Source organism: Ambystoma mexicanum, chromosome 7p, assembly GCF_040938575.1.
Source record: "Ambystoma mexicanum isolate Mex_15411 chromosome 7p, UKY_AmexF1_1, whole genome shotgun sequence".
Lineage (NCBI taxonomy): Eukaryota > Metazoa > Chordata > Amphibia > Caudata > Ambystomatidae > Ambystoma > Ambystoma mexicanum.
Window position 1 is genome coordinate 630,550,177 of NC_090939.1, and position 19,857 is coordinate 630,570,033.

Genomic DNA, 19,857 nt, shown 5'->3' on the forward strand with positions numbered 1-19,857 from the left:
GGCACGCTCCTCGTCTCAGGAGGCCTACAGGGGTCGCGGCAAGCAGGGAGCGCCTCGCCGCCGTCGGCAAGGTGGCCAGGGCGCAAGGCCACCACCTCCAAGCAGAACTGAACCGGCCGTGGTCTCGGGCCCCCACCGAAGCACCCCAGTGGGAGGCCGGCTGACGAATTTCGTCGGCGTGTGGAAGTCCATCTCCACCGACCGTTGGGTGCTGGATACCCTGGTAAGAGGACACTCTATCGAATTCCTGAAGAAGTGCCCTCACGTTCCACCTGTGGCCAGGAAGGAAAATCACGTCCCGCAACTGCTGTTGGAAGTACGGGCTATGCTCAGGAAAGGTGCCATCGAGCTGGTCCCGAAGAGGCTCCAGGGCTCTGGGGTGTACTCAAGGTACTTCCTCGTCAGGAAGAAGACGGGCGGCTGGCGCCCCAACCTGGACCTTCGTCGTTTGAACAAATACATCAGATCATAAAAGTTCAGGATGGTCACCCTCCAGCACGTACTGGGACAGCTGGAGGAAGGCGACTTTCTATCGTCGTTGGACCTGGAGGATGCATACTTCCACGTTCCCATCCTCAAAAGTCACCGAAAGTTCCTCAGGTTCGTCATCCAGGGACGCCACTACCAATTCAGAGCACTGCCGTTCGGATTGAAGTCGGCCCCCAGGGTCTTTACCAAGTGCCTAGCACCAGTGGCGGCGCGGCTGCGCCTGCAGGGGATTCACGTCTACCCCTACCTGGACGACTGGCTCATCCGCTCAAGGACGAGGGAACTCGCCGTCGAACACACTGCGAGGACCGTCCAGCTACTCACGGACCCGGGATTCGCCATAAACTACCCAAAGTCCCTCCTGGTGCCGTCGCAGGTGGCCAAGTTTCTGGGAGCGAAGCTCGATACAGTGAGGCACCTGGCGGCCCCGTCGGAAGAACGGACGAAGACCATTCTAGGCAAAGTGCAGCGCCTGCTAGCCACAGACGTGGCCAGGGTGAGGTCCATCAAGTCCCTCCTGGGGATGATGTCCTCTTGCATCTACCTGGTGCGCCTCTGCAGACTACGGATGCGCCCACTTCAAGAATTTCTAGACGCCCGTTGGATGCAGGTGACGGGCACCTTCGAAGACAGGGTCCCCCTCAACGAGGTGTTCCGGCGGGCGATTCAGTGGTGGGGCGTTCGAGCGCACCTCACGGCGGGCAAGGACTTTCAGACGCCGGCGTACCAGGAGACGGTGACGACAGACGCCTCCCTGGAAGGTTGGGGCGCCCACACCGGAGATCTCCATGCAAGAGGCCTCTGGCTCCCGGAGGAGAGGCTCCTGCACATCAACGTCCTGGAACTCCGAGCCGTGTTCTGGGCTCTCAAATCGTTCCTCCCGTCGATCAGGGGCAAGGTGGTGCAGATCTTCACGGACAACACCACGACAATGTTTTACATACGGAAGCAGGGAGGCACCAGATCCCCAGCCCTATCCAAGGAGGCACAGGATCTGTGGCACTGGGCGGTCGCCCAGGGAATGTTGCTGGTTCCCTTCGACCTGGCAGGAGAAAGCTACACCGTCGCCGACTCGCTCAGCAGGGAGCTGCGCGCGTGTCACGAGTGGGAACTGCGCCAGGATCAGGTGGATCAACTCTTCCGACGATGGGGCAAACCCCAAATCGACCTGTTCGCAAAAGCGACGAACTCGAAGTGCAAGAGGTTCGCCAGCAGGTTTCCCCAGCCGAGAAGCATGGGCGATGCGTTCTCGTTCCCCTGGGACGGCCTATACCTGTATGCGTTCCCTCCCTTGCCGTTGCTGCTTCGACTCATCAGCCAGCTCAAGAGGTCCCGGTGCAGGATGATCCTTGTCGCACCGGCGTGGCCGAGGCAGATCTGGTTCCCGGACCTTCTGGACTTGTCAACGTCCCCTCCCATCAAGCTGTCGGCGGACGCGGACCTTCTCTCCAGAGAAGGAGGCGCCATCTTCCACCACGACCCAGCGTCGCTGAACCTGCAGGCTTGGCTCCTGCAGCGCTAGAGTTTGGAGGCTACGATATACCGGCCGATTGCAGAGAGGTTCTTGCAAAGGCCATGGCGTCCTCGACTCTCAAATGCTACGGTCATAAGTGGAAGAGGTTCTCTATCTGGTGCCGAGCACAGAAGATCAACCCCCTACGGATTACGGCCCCCCAAGTGCTGCCGTACCTGCTATCGCTGGCAAAGGCTGGGCTAGCCCATGCCTCCATTAAGATTCATCTGGCGGCGATCTCCAGATATACCAGAACCACAGGACGGACGTCCCTGTGGTCTCATCGACTGGTAAAAGAGTTTATGAAAGGACTGTTCCGGTCGCTCCCGCCGGTGAAGGCCCCGGCCCCTGCGTGGGAACTTAACGTGGTGCTGACCAGGCTCATGGGGCCCCCATTCGAGCCGATGCACTCCGCACCGATGAAGTTTGTGTCGTGGAAGACTGCATTCCTGGTGGCCATTACCTCCGCATGACGAGTGGGAGAGATCCAGGCCCTATCCTGCAAAGCACCGTACTTGAATTTCCATGCCTCGAGGGTGGTGCTTAGGACGCACCCCTCCTTTATGACCAAGGTGCCGTCGGACTTCCATCTTAACGAGCCCTTGGTGTTACCTGTTTTCTTCCCGTCTCCTTCGTCGCCGGCCGAGAGGACTTAGCACTCGCTGAATGTGGCTAGAGCGCTGAAGTTCTACGTGGACCGCACGAAGAGTTTCCGGAGGACATCACAGCTGTTCATGAACTTTGGACCCGTGGTTGTGCATGTGTGTACTGCTATTTATTCTTATATTCATGAGCATGTGAATCCATGCCAGACCCCATGCTGGAGAAGGAACAAGTTACTTACCTGTAACTGTTGTTCTCCAGCATGGGTCTGGCATGGATTCACATGCGGACCCTCCCGCCTACCCCTCTGCGGCTCTTTACTTGGTCATACTGCCTCTTCATGTGCTACCAAATCTGAAGATGGCTGCCAGAGGTGGGGCTTAGGTAGAGGGCAGTCATTGGCTGTGGTCAGTATGACGCAGAGATCAGTGATTGGTTACTACTACGAAAGACAGATCAGAAACTGATATTGATTTTTTCTTTACCGAGGATTCCCAGCATGACGACAGGGAATATTCATGAGCATGTGAATCCATGCCAGACCCATGCTGGAGAACAACCGTTACAGGTAAGTAACTTCTTCCTTACAAATGTGGAGACAAAACATGAACACTCGCATTAGAGGGTGATTAAAACTGGCTAAGGGAAACTGGTTAACTCGTATAGCTCTTATAAATGATACTGAACGGTTGATATTGTACAACACACATGACGGAAACCCATCCACTTGCGAAATAGAAAGGTTTCAGGAACAAGATGCTTTTCAGAGACTTCAAATGTACTAGTTGATCCTCATTCCACAAAAGGTACAGAGGAATGGCACACTGACAGCCTAATGGTCAAATGATTTGGAGACCCTTGTAGATTAGCAAAATAGCTATCAGTTCTGGGAATTAGTATCATCAGTCTCCTATAATTAGAAAAATGGAAAAATGTCATACAAAATAATTCACTGCACTTGCAATACACCTACATTGTTCTTTATGGGAATCCTGCAGTCAGTGAACTGCAGGAGGGGTCCACCAATTAGAATTTTTGGGAATTTAGTTTCTAAGAGGTTACGGAAGATTGAGAGCCAAGTGGTAATCCTACCACCAGCATTGATGATTTTTGGCAAAGATCTAAAGCAATGCATTGAAGTAAAAGTAAAAAGAAGTGCACAGAATATGGTTTACGACCCACAAAGCTATCCTCCCTGCTTAATTTTTTAAAAAGCGAAATAGACTAGACATTGTTGTTAAAGCGTGGAATTTATTTGGCATTTCTAACAAGGGTTCAAAATGGTTACTTAATATTGTTGCATAGAACCTAACTAGTATAGTGTAGAAGTTGAGCCACAGGAACACTGCTGATTGAGCGCACTCCCTTGACATGCCGCCATCATCCCACATTACCAATAGCAAATAATAGTTTAAGCATGTTTTGTTTTAATGGAGAACATTCTATCTTAATGTATTTATTTAGATCTCACAAAAAAAGACTATTTCGTATTGTATTAGCGAAAGTATTCATTATTCCTGATATGCATCGATTTCGCCATTTACAATTTTTCCTCATATTTCTACTTAATGCTTACAGTTGTTTTATGTTGCTAAACAATGTATACAATTTGAGAATTTCTATATTGTCATTTTCATGTCCTATGTTTCACTCTCTTTTTCTTTTTAAATTACAAAAAGCAGATATTGCTTATGTTACTTGCCCGAGACACATTGACCCTAACTTAACAATGACTTTAGCATTTGATGGAAGTGCATTCACTGTACCAAAGGTGCCAGGTTAATGAACTAAATATTATCAGCAGAGCTGATTGTGGCTTTTGTCTCAAAATCCTTATCCTCTGAAATAAACTATTCAATTATCGAAAAGGGTATATTGGCATGTGGCTGGGCTTCTGGCCATTTCAGATCATGTGTGGTGTCGAACCTTTTGCTTTCACACTGATCATAAGCCCATAGAACATATGTTGTACATAGTGGGTACCAAAACCAGAGCCTCCATATCTTGCAAAACTTGCTGAAAAGTTGCAATAGTTTACTTTTGAGATCTTGCATATACTTGATAAAATTGTCAAGCTGCTTTCAGTGGCAAAGGTTGTTGGTAACTTCGTAAAAGAAGAATGTGTGTTAGCCACAATAAACAGCCTTCTGCCTGAATCGAGCAATGGGTTTCTAAAGTTGGAATGGAACGAAAATATATCAGTGGATGCAACTCAAACAAATCATAAGAAATATACCACAAAAGCATATCCTAGATAGAGGAATTTAGCCATTCCTCTAGACTGGCACTCTTGCTGGATGTCAAAGATCCCAAGGATGTGTGCCAAAAGTTGGACTTCACTTTATAGGACCTGCTCAACACACGCCCACAGAATATATGCATCGAATAGCCTTAATAGAGATTTCTGTCCAAGTGGTTAGATCTCCATTTTGACACTACCATTTCTACCCTTCAACAAATACTTCAAACACAGGGATATGTTAAGAATGTTTTATACTGCACCAATCACCACCGTAGTGGTTTAACCGCACTAAGATATCCTTCAGATCTCATAACAGATAAGGTTGTGGAAATTGCCTCACAAAAAATGGTAGAATATCTGCAAAACAGCCACATGAAGCACAGTAAAGTGGCACTCTTCATCATCAAACCACTTACCAAGTAGATAGTGCCAATAGTCGTATAAAAGGTGCACTGCAACTAGCTGGTGCCACCAGAGAAGAAAGGCAAAACCTAATTCCATAACTGAAGTAAGGCCCTTTAGTTGATGAGACAGCAAAGCACACTATTTATTAGTACCCAGCAAGAATCAACCAGAATGTAAGGAACATTCTGATTGGCTCTCGCCAGGTCGTTACCCGGCCAGGAATCCCTCGGCTGGGATTCCACGCCATTGTTGCCGGCGGGGGGGGGCGTGGCAACCCCTCAGGCAATGAGAAGGCTTGAAGCGGGGCTATCCCCGCTCCGAGCTTCCACACGGTGGAGAGGCTGCCATCGTCCCCCGCCGGGGATTCAAGTATGTGTTTTTTTTTTTCTCCCAACCCCACTTACCTTCTGATTTCTCCTTTTTCGGGAGTGAACACGTCTGTTCCCAGTGCGTCCGCTCCCGAAGGCCGCCAAGGAAAGGGAAAATGGACTCTGTTTTCCCCTTCCCGGCGGACATTTCCTTTAACATTTTTTATTTTCTGTTTTGAACAGAAAAGAATGCTATTAGTACCCCGTTCTTGCGGGCTGGGGTACTAATAGCAATATGCCCCTCGCTGCGAGGGCATTACCGAGTGCAGTAATGCCCCCACGGCTCAGAGCATATTGCTTAATTAACATCATCAGGGCTCTCACGCCTTCTAGAACCTAAACATTATGACTTCAAGGAAATCGGATAGAGCATAAATAAAGCACAGTCTATAAGAAAGACAAGGTAGGACAAAGCAATTACAAATGCAATCAAAGCTCCCACAATACAATCAGTAGATGTAGCAAAAGGATAGATGTCATACAAAGATAAAGAAACCAGCTCAAAATGTGGTCCTCTCATAAAAGCAATACAGATCGGCAAGAACTACGTCTCCACTGACACTGTGCGAATATGAAACATCCTGTTCAACAGAAAAGCAAACAATATAACTAGAAACTCCCACACATCCACTTCCAGTAAAAAAACCTGCACGTACAGACAGAAGGGACAAGAAATAAACTCAACAACACCCATCTACCAGCTAAAGGATATTTTCACAACAAATGGTTTTAAAAAATGGACGAAGAACCAAATGTATTAACTGGCTCACAAGAAAACAACAGGGAGAATGGTTTTGAGAATAAAAGACTACATCCAGATCCACCTGTGCCACCTGAAGCACAGTGGCATCTAGTTCTAGGTCCAGCACAAAAGTAAGAAGACTACCTAACAGATAGAAAGACTATGGATTGTATGTACTGTGTCATTGCTGTGGCCATCTAGTCTTTATCTTTGACAGTCTAGTCAGCTCAGCTCAGGAGATATGTACAAAGTTCTCTGAACAAAGAATACATCAGCGAGCAGAGTGTGCGTGAAGACACTAATGAACATGACTTCAGAGCCAGCAGCCAATCCTCCACTTAACTCTGCAACGCTCTCTCTAACATGCTGGAACCTGCATTTACAGACCATATATATATGGAGAGTGAAATAAAACACATACAAACAAGTTTATTCATGTGAAGTTGGTGTGACTTGAACTACCACCGTCTGTCCTGCCATAAGGTTCAAACTTGCAAAGTACAGGCTGGACCCAAGTGGGAAGTGAGCACTTTTGTTGTCAGCTATCCACCCAGACATGTGTATTTTGCACAATTGTCAGTGTGTATGAGGCTAGACAACATGCTCAATAAAAAAGCCATGCATGCTGAATAAAGGCAGGAATACACTAACTGAACAATACAACAATGATGCACATTTGTGCCTTGGTTATGTTGTACTGGTAAAATTGAAATGTGCACATTTTTTCTTTTTTTTCTTTCTTGGACTTCAGGGTATGTGAACTAGAAGAACTAGGCGAGCTGTCTCCGTGCTGGGAAAGCCTCCGTCGGCAAATTGTTACACAATATCAAACGATCATATTAACCTACCAGGAGAACTTAACAGATTTGCATCAGTACAAAGGTAATGACTCATTTTTCTGCAGCTGACCTCTTCCCTGACCCCTGTCCATTTGTCTATCAATGTGTCTTGTCTCTTTGGTTCCTTTGTGTTCTAGTGAAAGAGACTCTGACAGTATGAATCCGTTATCTAGTCTGCAATGACGTTTCCTAGCAAATGGGATCCTCATTTTATACGCTGATGGTGATCATTATTTGCAGAAACAGTTTTTACTTTTAAACACCGCAATCACAATACCGTATTTGAATTTTCTTTCTAGATAAAATAAATTACTAGCTGTGTGATTGAGTCAAAATGATGGCATTGCTTGAAAAAACAACTGTATGTGCAAAAGCAGTCATATAAGTTCATTGAGGCGGTTTACTACTTGTGCAGCGGATAGGAACCATTCACAAAGAAATTAGCAACATGCTGTGTAGGGTATGAAGACATTCACAGGCTGTCCAACATTCATAGCCTTCATATGACCTGTCTGAGCTATGTGAGACAGGCATGGTATCAAGAGAGACATAGACTCAAAGATGTTAGTTTCAAACTGATGTTTCTAAGGGCCGTCTAAGTCTGAAAGTCCAAAACAATAATCTTTTTGTGTCTAAACCAATGCTTGACCTCACCCTTTATAAAAATGTGTTAAGAAGTCTTAAAAAAAGGAAAAATAGTGGTTCACCAGAAAATAGGAAGCCAAGTTTGGTTTCATGTGATCTTCTCACCAGGTGTAGTTTGGTCAATTTAAAAAAAAATGAGTTCATTCAAAAAGGGCTGTTCTTAAGGCCTTCTCCACAGGGCCCTTGCAATATTCTCAAATACTTTCAATGTCTTTGGTTCTGGTTCCTTGGGAACCCTTCCCCAAACTTCAACTTGTCCAAGTTCAAACACAACAAAAGAAATATAACACTGTTCTTCTATCACCATTTTGTGGTTCCCTTCCCCAAGCTTCAGTTCTTTCGGTATCAAAATTGTTAGGCCTCTCAGGGTTTCCTTACCCAAGCGTATGCCTCTCTGTTTCACAAGATAAAGGTTCACCTCTGTTAGGCCTGTCAGGGTTCCGTTCCCCAAGCTTAGGCCCCTTCCATCTTTTTTTAGCAAACAAACAATTAAAGTTCTTCTGGTCAGGATATACCTTTTGTTTCTTACACAATTCTTTTTAGGCCTCTGCGGGTTTCCTTGACCTCGCTTATGCCCCTTTTGTCTTTAAACAAAGTTCTCCTAGTCCGGATGTACCTTTCACTGTATAGTTTTTTTTTAACAGATCTTATTAGAGTTTTCAAAAGCATATCAATACAACATATAAAAGTGTATACCCCAGTCAATAATGAATGCAAGACAAATGAATGCATAACAAGTAAAAGAAAGGCAAGAGAAACCTTAGCTTGGCAGGAGAGTGAACCACACTATTTTGTACAACAGTGGCGAGTCTGGGACCCACACCTATATGAAATAGAACATATAAGGGAGTCAGAGACTCTTCATGAAAGAAAGTTTGAGAAAAAGGAACGGCGCGTTTGGCAGGAGAGTAAACCAAAGGAAATTTGCATTGCGAGTCTGGGACCCACACCCAGAGTAGAGCCCAAGAGCCGCATACAAGAAAGAAAGACAATGTATGGGATAACTGGGTCTTGGCAGGAGAGTACACCAAGACCCCTCCAGTATTGCAAGTCTGGGATTCGCACCCAAATAGAAGGCTGGAAAACAAAGGGGGTTAGAACCCTAGGACTGAGAACGTGTTGTACTTTTTAGAGAATCCGTTGTGTTTTGTATGAGAATATACTGGAAAGACATTTGTCCTTTTGAAGTCTAGGGGAAAGGAGCAACCCCTTAGTTTTGGAACATTATTTTCTTGAACATTGTTTTGAATTCTTTTCTTTTGGACATCCTGACTATTTTCACTAGTTTCTTTGAGATAGGGAAACCCCACTTAGATACAGGGTTAGAGAGGCCTTTTTCCGCAACCTTTCTTGATCAATACCAGTCTATTTTCAAAAACATGCCACTCTTGGGTCCAAGCTTTACTTCTGGTACCTCGCAGCATATTATAACGCAAAATACAACAACAACATGGACCAACTATTCAATTTCTTCTTTAACCCCTTAAGTGTTAAGGATGAGTATGGTCGTCCTTTTTGCATCGACTTGATCAAAGCTCAGCAGTTAAGCGGTTAAAGGACATCTACCTCAACATGTTTCAGTCCCACCACGTGGGGCCTTCTTCAGGGGGATGTTATTGATATCAGGACAAGGAGCAAAATACAAGTGATATTCTTTTTTTCAATTCTGATTGGTGGTATATCTGGGTAGGTTCAAAAACACTCATGCAATCATCTCAACTGAGAATATCAGTTCAGGGTTCCTGCGACCATCAGTAGAGGTTATTTAACTTTGAGAGCAGGAACAGTATTTTCCTCTCTTGCCCTTCCTGTTTAAGGGGGGCCTGTCAAGAACCGAGGTCCACGTGGATTAGTATACCTCCGTCTCCAAGTACCAGTCAGAGAAAGTAGTAATAACTTGCTGACCGGTTATTGAGGCCACAGGTGGCAGGAACAGAAAACACTGGGCCCGGATGGCTGCAAGGAAATACGCAGGGTAAGGTATGCATTTTTATAGAGCTTCTACAATTAAGTACAATGATACAAATACAAGGAACTACCAGAGGGATGACCGGAGACGGCTGATAACCTAACTGTTCCCCCCTGAATGGTGTCGTAGATTGTATGAGAGGAGGTGGAGGGTAACCTCTGTTCACCGGAGTTTCGATAGGGCAGGCTATAGAGTACTGTGGGCAACCAGACGTGGTCTCCCTGCTCACTGTACTCAGAGGGGCACAGCTTCATTTCACTGATGAGGCCCAACAAGGCTGAAACACGTGTATGGGGTTGCTGTCGGTACTCTTGTTCAGAGAGGAATTGCCATAGCATTTCGGTGCTGGACTGCCCATGTGGGCGGGACAAAGACTGATATGCAAATGGATATTTCCCATCTGTGAAAGGTACAATGAGCAAAAGGCATGTGCTGCAAACTCTCACCTCAGAACAGGTTATCGTGCCATGTTCTCTCTGGAGAGGAGTACCTGCTACCTTTTGTCAAATATAAAGTACTGTGGTCAACAAAGTTCTTGGGTATTTCAAAAGTCCATAACTTCCAAAGCCAAGGGGGTAAGAGAGAAGCAATCCAGTAAGAGGAAATCCAAAGTTGCAGTAGTTAGTATTACAGTCTGAGAGAACACCACCAAATCCTAAGGGCAAAAACCAGAGGCAGTCCAAAGATCCAGAAAAACAAGGTCCAAAAATCCAGGAAGTCAAGCAGGGGTACACGGAATCCAAACGTAGCCAAACACTGTAGCAGAACAGCTGAGAAGCTCTGTGTGACCAGAAGGAGTGTCTTTTATGGTGCACTCTCTGGTCACGTGACTGCCCTTCGCGTTATGTGGGTGTCACGTGACCGAATCGTTGCCATCCATGCCGAAGATGCCGAGGGTGTGAGTGACAGGGGGGCAAGGCGGCGCTCCCAATGCGTCCACAAATGCCATGGCAACCCCCATCGTGTGCAGGGCCAGCAACGCCAAGGGTGCCACCACGCGTGGGCTCCAATAAGCCGCTGCAGGGGTGCGGAACCAGGGTGCATCTGCGGGCAGCGCCGCAAGCCCGGAGCTCCAATGCGCGTCAGTGCCACAGGTGAGCGTGTGTTGGGTTGCATGACGGAGCCCTTCCCCAATGACCCACATCCACGTGGGCTATGGGGGTTGTCTCTGGAAACGAGATACCAGGAGCGGGGCGTGGACCTCGCTAGCAGGTTCACAGGACCCCTCCTCCGAGCCGTATACCAACCAGTCCACCAAGTAGTTAAGGCGCCCTTGGCATACCCGAGACCCAAGATGCCACTGACCTCATATTCTGTAGAAGAACCCCTCATGACAGGTGATGGGGGTAGAACCATCCGCATAGATGATGGATAGGGTTTGAGGAGAGAAGTGTGGAACACTGGATGGATACGCCAGGCGTTGGGTAAGGACACACGATAAGTCACAGGATTGATGACTCTAGTCACCGGATACGGGCCAAAAAAACGAGTCAGTAGCTTCCAGCAACCAGGTATAGGGAGATGTCTAGTAGAGAGCCATACTCTTGCCCCAATGGCATAAACTGTAGCTTTCGTGTGTTTCTTATCAGCTGATTGTCGCATTGCTTCTTGTGATTCCCTAAGGTGGATCGAGGTCTGGGTATGGATGCATCTGATGTTCTTGATGCAGGAAGAGACAGCAGGTGTAGTTGTGGGGAGGAGTTCTGGGAAGGGCAGAAAACGAGGATGTTGACCATACAAAGAGTAGAAAGGGGAATAACCAGTGGAGGAATGTGGTGCATTGTTATACACAAACTCGGCTATGTGCAGGACCTGATACCAAGTGTGTTGGTGTTGTAAGGAAAGGCAGTGTAGATATTGCTCCATCGTCTGTCTGACCCGTTTGGTCTGACCGTCCATCTCTGGGTGGTATGAGGACAAGAAGCGGGAATCTATGCCCAAGAGTCTTGTAAGGGACCGCCAAAAGCGAGAAGTGAACTGGGAACCCCGATCGGACACAATGATTGAAGGTATACCAAAAAGGCAGAAGACATGACGAAAAAACAAGCCGGCTAGGACAGGGAATGTGGGTATGCCAGTGTAGGGAATGAAACGTGACATTTTCGTGAAGGAATCCACTAGCACCCAGATAGTATCAAAACCCTTTACCTTGGGCATGTCCGTGACAAAATCCATGGTGATAGTGTGCCATGGTCTGAGTGGGAGAGGCAATGGCTGGAGCAAACCCAGTGGACGACCCTTTCTATTCTTGCATTGTGCACAAACAGAACAGGATGCAACATAAGACGAGGTATGTTTGCGCACAGAGGGCCACCAGCACCAACGTTCGAGTAAGGCTAAAGTGCGTTTCTGCCCAGGGTGCCCGTTAATGGCTGCATCGTGAGACCATTCTAAGGCTATTGTGCGTGTGTAGGGTGTAGGGAGGTAGAGTTTGTCTTGTATGAACGGTAAGCCTTCATGCATGACTATTTCCCAGTCTCGCAAGTGTTCAGGGTGCATGGAAACCCACTGGTGAATCAGAGATAGCAAGTCTACCGGTAACATACCAAGACAAATCACATGTCTATTCTCCAGTAGGGTTTCAGGGAAGACCGGGAGGGAATCACCCCCTGGAATACGAGAGAGAACGTCTGCTTTGCCATGAGCGGTGCCCGGCCGATGTATAACGAAATCGTATGCCAAGAAAAACAAATGCCAACGCGCTTGTCGGCTATTAGAGCATTTGAATGTGGCTAGGTCCTGAAGGTTGTGGTGGTCTGTGTATACAGTGATCTGGTGTTTAGCACCTAGTAAATGATACCTCCACACCTGGAAGGCATCCTTTACAGCTAGCAGCTCCTTCCCTGGAACGGTGTAATGGTTTTCTGTAGGGGTAAATTTACGTGAATGAAAGACAATCGGATGTAGTAGACCAGTGGAGGGACAGGATTGTGACAGGACAGCCCCCAAGGCGTAAGATGAGGCATCTGCCTCAATAACATAAGAGAGGTCGGGATTGGGGTGCTGTAAGATAGAGGCAATGGTAAAGGCGGTCTTCAGAGCCTCAAAAGCGTCCTGCTGTAGGGATGTCCAAACAAAAGGAACGTGCAGGCTCGTAAGCCTGGACAAAAGCGCAGCAATAGCCCGAAAATCCTGCAATAAACTGCCCATAAAAATTGGCGAAGCTAAGAAAGGCCTTAAGCTCTTTGACGGTTTTAGGGACAAGCCAATTGAGGACGGCTCCGATGTTAGTAGTGTTCATGGCTAATCCTCCGGGAGTGATGTGGAACCCCAGGAAGTCTACTTCTTGTGCATGAAACAGGCATTTTTTTGGCTTTGCATAGAGGGTGTGAGAACGAAGTCGGCTGAGCACTTCTCGGACGTATATGACATGTTCTTGTAGAGAATGGGAAAACACCAGGATGTTGTCCAAGTGCACTACGACTTAAATGTCCATAATGTCATGGAAGATCTCATTCATAAACCTTTGAAAGGTAGCTGGCGCATTGCAGAGCCCAAAGGGCATGACGGTATACTCAAAGAGGCCGTACCAGGTACAGAAGGCCGTCTTCCACTGATCACTCTTTCTGACGCGTATGAGGTTGTAAGCATCTCTTAGGTCTAGTTTAGTAGAGATGGTGGCATGAGTTAATCGGTCCAGCAAAGGCGTGATGAGAGGAATGGGGTATCTGTTCTTTATGGTGATGTGATTGAGTTGTCGATAGTCTATACAGGGGCGGAGATCACCCTCCCTCTTTGGTACAAAAAAGATGGGACTGGCAGCGGGGGATTGAGATGGTCTTATATGTCCTAATAGGAGGGAGTGTTTTAAATACTCCTTCAAGACCTGATCTTCAGACGAGGATAAGGAATATATACACCCACATGGCACTATGGCTCCTGGGACTAAATCAATGGGGCAATCGTAAGGGCAATGCGGGGGAACACTTCTGCAAAATCGTGATACTCGGTAGGCAAGTTCGTTGCAACAAGACCCACTACGTGTCCGGGACTATCGATTTCCATTGATTGTGGTTCATGTATCGATAGCCGGGCCATAGCACCTAGGGCTTGAGCCGGCGTGACCACGTTCTCCGGGACTATGAGACAGTGTTCTTGGCAAAACAACAACCCGAAGACAACAGAACCCTGGGTCCAGTCAATAGTGGGGTTGTGTATACGTAACGATGGGATGCCGAGGATTAGGCCAAATTGTGGGGTGGTTATTAGGTCGAAGGTGATGTTCTCTTGATGCGTGTCCTGCAGCAGTAAAGTCAAGGGGGCTGTTTGTTGTTTAATGGGACCAAAGAGGAATCGTCCACAGCCTGTACCGGTTCGGGATGTTTTTTGTTTTGCAGGGGCAAGTTAAGGGAAGCGGCCAGGGAGATGTCAACATAATTTCCTGTGGCCCCAGAATCAATAACCAGGTGCACCTGATATCTGACGTTGTCCGTGGAAAACAAGAATACTTGAAGCAGCAAGGGCCTGGCAGAAGCAGGTAAGGAGGAGGGCACGTGGGGAAGTACAGACAGGCTCGTCCACACCCCCCCCTGTCTTAGGGATGAGCCTTCTGAAAAACGGTTGATTTGGGCTTGGGCCTCCTAGGACATTCTTTAACAAAGTGACCGTTAACACTGCAATAAAAACATGCATTAGCCTGTCTTTGGCATTCCCTCTGCATGGGTGTGATGGAACTGCAAATACCCCCTATTTGCATGGGTTCACAGGGAGAATCAACGGCTGCCGAGCCCGAGAAAAACAATAGGGTCGTTTTCCTCGCCTCTGTCCTTCATTCAGTGTACCTAGCGTCTACTTGTAGGGCTAGATCTATCAAATCAGGGTACTGTCGGTAATGCAGGTACTACAGCAAGGGCATCTTTCATTTGTTCACTAAGCCCCCTGTAGAAAACCACAGATTTTGTATTCTCTGGCCAGGCTGTTTCTACAGACAGTTGATTGAACCGCGTGATGTACTTGATTAATGTAGACTTTCCTTGTGTTAACTCGAGTAATTCTAAGTCACGGGTTTGTGCTTTGTGGCTTGTGTCGAAGACCCTGGTCATTTCGGCCACTAACTGATCAAAATCATACAGGACAGGACTATCGCCTTCTAATAGTGGATTGGCCCAGGTAGCAGCGATACCACTGAGGTGGGACAAGGTAAAGGCTGCTTTGGTGGTGGAATCGGGGAAAGCCTGAGGACGGCATATGAAGTGTAATTTACACTGATTCAAGAAGGTGCAGAATGTATGTGGGTCACCCTGGAACTTTTCGGGTGCAGCTAGTGGGAATGGGGTGGGGAACATAGACCGGGGCCGGAGGGGTCACCCCAGCAGAGGGATCAGGTTGGGCAGGTGCATCCCCGAACTCGGCGTCCAGGGGCAAAGCAGATCTTTCACTTTGTATGGCATCTAGACGCTGATGGATGGCCGTTGTGGCGGCCGTCATATCTGCTCTTAATACCGAGATAGCTTGTACCAAGGCAGCCACTGGGTCCCCGGCGGAGGTATCCATAATCCAGTGGAAAGCGGCTTCTCAGTCTGTCAAGAACTGAGGTCCACGTGGATTAGTATACCTCCGTCCCCAAGTACCAGTCAGAGAAAGTAGTAATAACTCGCTGACCGGTTATTGAGGCCACAGGTGGCGGGAACAGAAAACACTGGGTCCCGGATGGCTGCAAGGAAATACACAGGGTTAGGTATGCAATGTTATAGAGAGCCTACAATTAAGTACAATGATACAAATACAAGGACCTACCCGAGGGATGACCGGAGATGGATGATAACCTAATTGTTCTCCCTGAATGGTGTTGTCGATTGTATGAGAGGAGGTGGAGGGTAACCTCTGTTGTGACACGTGCAGGGTCCAACAGAGTTTGGATATGGGCAGGCTATAAAGTGCTGTGGTCAACAAAGTTCTTGGGTATTTCAAAAGTCCATAACTGCCAAAGCCAAGGGCGTAAGAGAGAAGCAATCTAGTAAGAGGAAACCCAAAGTTGCAGCAGTTAGATACCGCTGTAATGAACAGGGCTCATAAATTGTCACAAATGTTTATACATGAAATGCTATTACCACGAGAAGCTTCCTACGCGCGCACTTCTACCACACGGCATACCTGTGAAAATGCCCTTGCAAGTTGCAGTAGGACTCACAATGCACACAGATACCCGCAGCAAATTGATAATTCAATTTCTGAATAGCATGGGAGCTTCTATAGATTACGCCAGAGTCCTTCAGTTTGAGACACAGATGTAATAAAACGCATTGATGAGTGTGGATGATCGTACGTTCCCTCACAGTTGATCACAAGCAAATGTGTCTATTGTGCTGCTTACAACATTGACTTCCTCGAGGATACTCTGCATGGTAAAGGAACTTTGCATGTTACAGTTATGGTGGCCTATCAGGAGAAAGAGGAGTCGGGTGTCCTAAACCCAATTGAAATATCAGGAACATCATCACTTCGATCACTACAGAAGATTCCTCAGTCCCTGTCTGAGGTCATATCTTGCAACATTCCCAAAGGGTGTAGACCACAGAATCCTATATGCAGTTAAATCACTGATTACACAGAGGAATAAGGTTATTTTAGATTCCAGCAGGCTTGAGGACCTACTTTGGGTGATCGCGGAAGTCTTGACGTTGAGTGATTTCCAAGAATGTTTTGATGAAGAGTTGCTGGATACACATTATAATCTCACTGCAAAATTTGAGACATATTCAGACCCACTCACTACAGTTCCGACTTTGTCAGATTACAATTCCATTATAAGTGATCCTCTCACAAAAGAAACTAAGTCTGTGTACTCCCACTCATAGATGCCAGTCCAACAAGCACACAAACACAGCTCACATTCTTGAAGAATTTGGAGAGATAAAAAACATCTGTTGTCACCCAAGAATCAAAAACAGTTGTAACATTCACAAGCCTGTTTTTTAAAATTAGCTATGGCTAAAAAAGACTTGCCAAAGAACTGGATGCTTAGACCAGGTGAGCTACGTATAATAATGGTGATGCTCCAAGTTATTGGTTCTTTCTTGGATGGTACAGGCAATGGGGCCACCTTAATTGTACTTTATGATGTGAATGTTGTGTCAATGGTTCTATCAGGGAAGTGTGTAAGGTGAGCAGTTGAAGCACACACGGCACTAAGGCATGCACTTTTCCAATACATCAAGAATGAATTCTACAAAGAGCATGCTGAAACCAAGGAAAGGATGGTACTTGAGCTTAAGAAGTCACTTAAAAGTTTACAAGTCGATGATTCCCAAGAAACAAAATCAGTCTATAATTACGCTGTGACAGTTTTGACAAATTTGAATATGCTGGCCAAAATTGAAGCATTTGAGGATCAAGAATCTCAAGAAAAAACAACACTTAGAGTTGTTCTTCAGTAAATTCATATGGCGGCAGAATGCTTTTATTTATCAGATCCAGCCGAACTGTAAACTCAGAATTAACACCTTGCATCACTTGAAGAGTTTCATTTCTTTTTCACCCTAGGTTTGATAAACCCCGCAAATATAATAGCATGCTACTTAGCAGAAATGAAACCGCATGAAAGCAAAGACCCGCACGTTTGAAGTGAGTTTCAGAAAGGCAATTTGGTAGTAAGCAAAACAAAAGTTCCCTTTTGCACTTTAGGTTGAGATGAAGCTCGAACATCAAAACAGTGCAATGAAAGTACTTGGTGATTTGGTTAATATTACTCAAAACAAACAATCTCTACACAATTCTTTTTAGCCTCTCCTGAGCTGTCAAGGCTGTCTACAGAAGCAAAATAAATTGTAGCAATAACAGATTACGAATGGCCAAAACATCACCACCTAACAGCATCCAAAGCAACATGCCAAAAGGAAGATGTTCAACAGGTCTAGAACTCTATCATGACAATGACTAACCCTGTGAATTATGATCGAAAAGAAATCATCAACATCTCGACAACAGCACTTTTCAATGAAACAATCCGGAAGGACACATCAAGAATGACAGAAAAAGGTTGAAAAAACTTTAAAGAAGACCATATTGAATCAGACAGTTGTAGCATGTGGGCACCAATGAAGAAAGAGAACCTTCAGCTGTGTAAAGGTGCATGCAAAGTTGTTAAGACAATGTATAAGATACTATCGTGCAAATCACTCTTTGTTCTCACTTTTGCTGATTGCTTCACAATGTCGAAATGACATTGATCTACAGGAATCCTTGAGTCATTAACAATTCCCTGCAGTGGGAATTTTTCAACTTAGATAGTACTATGATTTTAGCTCCAAACAAAAGCAAGCTGATGAAGATACTGGAAGAGAAACAACATACAGAGGGTTCTAACAACATGACAGAAGTCTCTTCATTTGTTACGGAGGAAAGATTATCTCTACCAGACCGAACATATTCAGCAGCTGTCTGACAAAATGGCAGAATTGCAAGCACTGAAGAAACCGTCATATTTGAAGACATGCCATGACCTTGTAATTGACTTCAGCAAGAAAATAGAACCTTATCTGCTCAAGGATGATGAAACTCATTTAGTATTTGATGCCTACCTGGGAAATTCACTCAAGAACTCCATCCGAAATATAAGAGCAGGAAAAGAAACACCTGTTGAGTACAAAATCACAGATTCTATAAATATTGTAAATGTTTCCTTGAGAGCCCTCCTATTGCATTCTACAACTTAAGCCGAGTTAACAGCTTACCTCCCAAATAAAGCAATTCTGCATAGAGAGAATACAAAGAAGCCTGGTAGCAAGTTGGAGAAATGAAGCCAAGTCATCAGATGGAAATTATGTTGGAGACATTGAAAGCACACTTGAGGAGGCAGTCACAAAAATAATTCTTCACAATATCATACTACTAACCTCTACATTTGTTCACCTGATACCAATGTTTGTCTTTTCGCTGTGTGGTTACTGTTTTTCCCATTTTACAGCATGTTTGTCACTGGAGTTGGTACTAATATGAGATGTATAGATCTCAAACCTGTATGCTCCTGCTGAGGGCGTACAAAAATGCAGGCATTACTAGGCTGTGGTGCTCTTTCAGGGTGTGATGTTAACAGGTGCTTTACAAAAATTTAAAAACTATCTTTCTGGAAAGTTTTCAAGACTCTGAAAAAGAAATCCTTTAAGCATTGGGAAGACTTGGATGTTATGACGATTCACAAGGTGTTGTCACTTCTCCCGAAGGGGGAGCCCTTTTCCATGAGGCTAGGGAGGTGCGGCTGCTACCCAATAGTCCCCCTAGCGGTGGTGTTATACGAGAGGACCACATTGGGAGGGACTCCCCCTCTGGGGATAAGGAAAATCACCTGGATTAGAGCCCATTGAATGTTGGTACTTTCTGACACCTCTAACCCTCCCTAAAGTCCAGAGCCACTACATTGAAAGCAAACCTATGTATTGCTGTATTATAGGGCACAATGCCAAAAGTACCAGTATGAGGAAGAGGACAGGAAACATAAAGATCATTGACTGTGATAACACTGGCACGAGGTGGCTCCAAGGAGACATGAGGATCAAGTCAGTAACAAAGAAGAAGGACTTGTGCAATCCGCATGGGAGGAACTGGATACAATGTATAAAAAGGAACAAATGACTATCAAATGTGTGAAGCCCGGCTGCGTAGCCGAACGCAGCCATAATGAGAAGCACTGTGGTGGTAGGCACAGCAGCACCCAGTCCTGTTGGGGTTAAAAGTGGACTGCAGCAAGAAGATGCTGAAGATGTTCTCTGCCTGCCGAGTGGGGGCAGAGCAAATCCCGAAGCCAGGAAGACAGCACAAGTTCAGAGGATAGAAGCCAACGGAGCGGGTGAAGTGCCCTATCCTAGGAAGTCCTGGCAATGTGCCAGACCCCCGTAAGAAGCAAGGAGAGGTACACGAGAACCGGAGGGGACTCGCGTTGAGACAGAGGCTAAGGTTGCTTTTCTTCTGCCCAGTATTAGTGATTACAACAATGGGCATAAGGAGAGAAGGGTTTGGGACCCTGAAGAGAGTAACCTGGGACTAAGAGGAAATCTTCCTTGTCACAGTGGAGAAACCAAACCCACTGATACCCACAGGAGGGTCT

General features: G+C 46.2%; 1 protein-coding gene across 16 annotated transcripts in view; it reads left to right on the plus strand.

The window, feature by feature from the left end:
- INPP4A (inositol polyphosphate-4-phosphatase type I A) overlaps positions 1-19,857 on the plus strand; it is a 2,396,889-nt gene that overhangs the window by 1,330,782 nt on the left and 1,046,250 nt on the right. For all 16 annotated transcript variants that reach the window (XM_069636670.1, XM_069636669.1, XM_069636663.1 and 13 more), the window contains one exon: positions 7,114-7,244. In XM_069636670.1, the coding sequence (XP_069492771.1) occupies positions 7,114-7,244 (131 nt within the window). The remainder of the gene's footprint in view (positions 1-7,113; positions 7,245-19,857) is intronic.